This window comes from Lipotes vexillifer, unplaced genomic scaffold (genome assembly GCF_000442215.2).
Source record: "Lipotes vexillifer unplaced genomic scaffold, Lipotes_vexillifer_v1.1 scaffold1122, whole genome shotgun sequence".
Lineage (NCBI taxonomy): Eukaryota > Metazoa > Chordata > Mammalia > Artiodactyla > Lipotidae > Lipotes > Lipotes vexillifer.
This window is the reverse complement of record NW_006798649.1, coordinates 2789951-2793447: the sequence shown is the minus strand read 5'-3', so window position 1 is coordinate 2793447 and position 3497 is coordinate 2789951. Positions and strand designations below refer to the sequence as shown.

The 3497-nt window shown below is 48.5% G+C and overlaps 2 protein-coding genes across 2 annotated transcripts in view; one reads left to right on the top strand and one right to left on the bottom strand.

Annotated features, from left to right (window-relative positions):
- FCMR (Fc mu receptor) overlaps nt 1-805 on the top strand; it is a 13131-nt gene extending 12326 nt beyond the window's left edge. Inside the window, exon 8 of the mRNA XM_007470714.1 lies at nt 629-805. Within this exon, the coding sequence (XP_007470776.1) occupies nt 629-805 (177 nt within the window). The remainder of the gene's footprint in view (nt 1-628) is intronic.
- Nucleotides 806-2749: 1944 nt separating this feature from the next.
- The window catches only part of IL24 (interleukin 24), a 3987-nt gene continuing 3239 nt past the window's right edge, over nt 2750-3497 (bottom strand). Inside the window, exon 5 of the mRNA XM_007470724.1 lies at nt 2750-2833. Coding sequence (XP_007470786.1) covers nt 2750-2833 — 84 coding nt within the window. The remainder of the gene's footprint in view (nt 2834-3497) is intronic.

Below are 3497 nucleotides of genomic sequence, written 5' to 3'. Positions count from 1 at the left end.
TTTCCCTACTGCAGCCTTCCTGGGTGGATGTTACAATAGTTGTGCCATGTTAGAGTCATGGCATAGCCCTGCCCTCCGAGAACTGATCCATCCTGAAGGTAGATGATCCTGAACTTTCCTTCTGGGGAAGTGGAGTTCCACATGGCCTGCCACCTTCCTCTGCTTCACCAGCCGGCTCCTTCCTGGAATGCACTGTCATGTCACGTCACAAGCTCTCCATGGAATAAAAGCCCTATGGAGGTGCAGAGGATGACTCATGCTGCTTCTGATAACTTCCTGAGAAGATGCACATTTATTCCACAAGTCACATCATTTAATCCCAGAGGGGAAACTCCTCCGGCAGCTGGTTCTCCTTCAGACCCGTGCTTAGTCACATGATTTTAGTCTGAGCCCCGTTTAAGGCATTTCCTGTCACATTAGATCTAAGTGTTTTCCAGTTATTTGGGGTTGAGACGCCACCCTGAAAATCCCCATGGCTGAGCCACCTGATGGAGCTCAACCACCTCTGTGTTTTGCCTTCTAGAAGACAGCAACCACATGCATGCTTCCCCCCACCCCACCCCATTGCCTGCTGTCGATGCTACAATCACCCTACCTAGATCCAGTGATGCTTCTCCGGTTGTTCCAGGTGTCGGAAACTCCCTGGCTCCATGCCCCATCTGTGAAGATCAGCTGTGAATATGTGAGCTTCTACCACCAGCCTGCTGCCACGATGGAGGACACGCATTCCAATGACTACATCAATATTCCCTGCCTGACTCAGCTCTCCAGCTGTCCCCCTGGGCCCAGACCTTGGTGCCAATGAGTCTTGTCTGTATGCTGGTTTCCAACGCCTGCTCCATCCGTTTTCAGAGCCCTCATTACTCCCACGTCCCACCTCGAGTCTCATCCCTGTCTGTTTGCCCTGAGCACTGCTCAGTCCCCCCTCCCCCAGCTCTTCCTGGACACTTTTGCAGCCCTGTGGTTTTCAGGTGGGCTCCGGGAATGCAGAGCATTTTTCCTGATGCCACTTGCTTCCTTTCCAAGCCATGCAACAGGCTGTGGGATTTGCAGAGTGTCTTTGCTGCCCTGGATCTAGACCACATGGCCTTGGACTGGAGCCTAGGCATAGCTATTGCTTTGAAAACCCTTCTCGGTCTTGGGTTTCCCACCAGTAGAAGGTGCCTGAACTTCTCTGTGAGGACATGCTTCAGCCCTGAGCTAGGAAGGGACCTTGTTATGAAACACCCCTTACAACCTCTTTGCCCAGATCTTAGGGCCGGCATTTACTAGTGATCTTCTATTTGTCTGGAGTCCTATGGTGAGGGCAATTTATTCTGATGTGATGAAGGGTTGTAAATTTTCAGAACCATGCTTGTGAGTGCCAGTGATATATGTGGATACCCTCTTTACTCTAAGCCTTCCTCCCTTGATGCACCTAAGTACCCTGACTCCAGCATTCACCCTCTTTCAGAAATAGAATAGTTTTTGTCATCTATTTATCCGTCTTCCATGCACTGAAGTGTCTGCACTTATCTTAGCCTTGGTCTATTTGAGCTACCCAAAACCATTACATCTCTCTGCTTTCAGAAATGCACCTCCTCTCTTTGCCAGTCCAGGGGGCTTATAGCCAGGTGGGGGAGAACAAGGATATGGGATTCCTGGAAGGCCAGTTGTTCTGCAAGAGTACTCACATCATGGAAGAAGAGACATCCCACCTCCTACATACATTCATCCTCTTGAGTGTTCTGAACAAGGGCAGAGTTAGGCAGACCTTATATGTTTGGATTGCTATCAGCTACAAAGTTCAGTCAAAACTTGAGACTAGAGGATGTCCCGTCTTGCTTTTAGGAAGAAGGCCTTTCCCAGACACACAACTCAGCTTCTCTGGGCACTGGTCCAGTGATAGAAAGGAAAGGTTCCCGGGGTGCCTGCTTTTTACGAGCAGGGAATGTCATCACAGATGGGATAACACATAACCCTAACCCTAACCTAACCCTAAATTATATTCGCACCACCATCATACCTGTCATCCAGGTATGATGACACCATCCACGAGGTCAGCTTGACACTGGCACCCTCCCAAGTGGCAGATAAGGGAAGAGTGAGTAGGATAAGAAAGAGAGTACCCAAGGGGCAGGGATGGTGGGTGTGAGGTGAGGAGTGTGGGCAAGAAATGCAGTGTTTAGGGAGAGTCTGCTTTGTTCTGGGCACCCCCCTGCATTATATCTTTTATCATTTATATTTCATACCAGTGCCCTCACCCTCATCCCAGTGCTCTGCGTATGACCCCTGCAGGTGTCATGACAATGCCCTAAATTTCAATTTCACATCCCAACATCCCTCATTGTTCCTCAACAATTCAAAGACAGGTTAAAAAAAATCCAATTAAGCATTTACTGAGCACCCATCCTCTACCCCACGTGGTGGCAAGGATTGTGGAGGATCAGAGAGAAGCGTGGGGCACTGTCCTTGCTGCCTTCACAGAACTTTCATTCTGACAAATAAATATGGCATCGGTTAAAACACTGATAGGAATTAAATAGCGTTATAATAAATATAGGGATCTGCTTTATAGGTTATTCGCAGCACCCAAGGGAACCTTCCACGACTGTTGTTGGGGTCACTTAAAGAATGAAGTCTTTGAGGATAAGCCTGTGCCAAGGATGGGGCCCATGGTCAAGGATGTGAAGCACCCAGAGAACATCATGGGGAGGAGCGGTTGTTGGAAATGACACAGAGAACGAGGAGGGTATCCTGGCCTAGGCCTTCAGACCTGGTAGAAGTTCTCCATCCAGGTCAAGAGAATGTCCACTTCTCCAAAGGCTTTGGTCACAGCTGCTTCTCTGTCCAACTAAAGGGAAAGGAGAGTTGAAGATCTGTCATGTTAGCCACAAGAATAGGTTTCCTTCTGACACCTGAACCTGGTCTGACTCCAAATCATGGGCTGAGTCCCCTTTGGGATGGCCTCTGACAAAGTCACCTACCCATCAATTATTCCCCGTCTATGAGTGTTGTCTGCTTCGGAGGTGAGGACAGATGCGTTGGTGAGTGGCAATGGATAAGGAGCAAGGGAAAAGCATCTGGAGTCCCTGACACTGAGAATCAGAATCCCAGTGCAGGGTGGATTCTGTCCATCCCCTGAGCCCACTGTGCAGATGAGGAAACTGAGGCCCGGGTGGCCCCTTTCCCTTGTATATTATTGCTCTTCACCATTTATTTATAAACTGGGGTATCTGTTCCTCAAAAAATGATCAAAATTGTATTTGCTTTGGGGGGGAGCTGGGTATGAAATTCAGATTTTCTTTGTTGTCTTAATTTAGGAAAAGGCAACATAATTCCCGTAATTCTTTTTCACAGACTAGACCCTTTGACCATCATGGAAAACACGCAATGTGTGTTGTGCTCGGGGGTTCTCCCTTCCTTCCCCCTCACTTCTGACTCCAATCACCCACCTCAAGTACCCATAAAACTTTCACTTGGGAATGTCCTTGGTGGTGAAATCGTCTTGTAGGGAA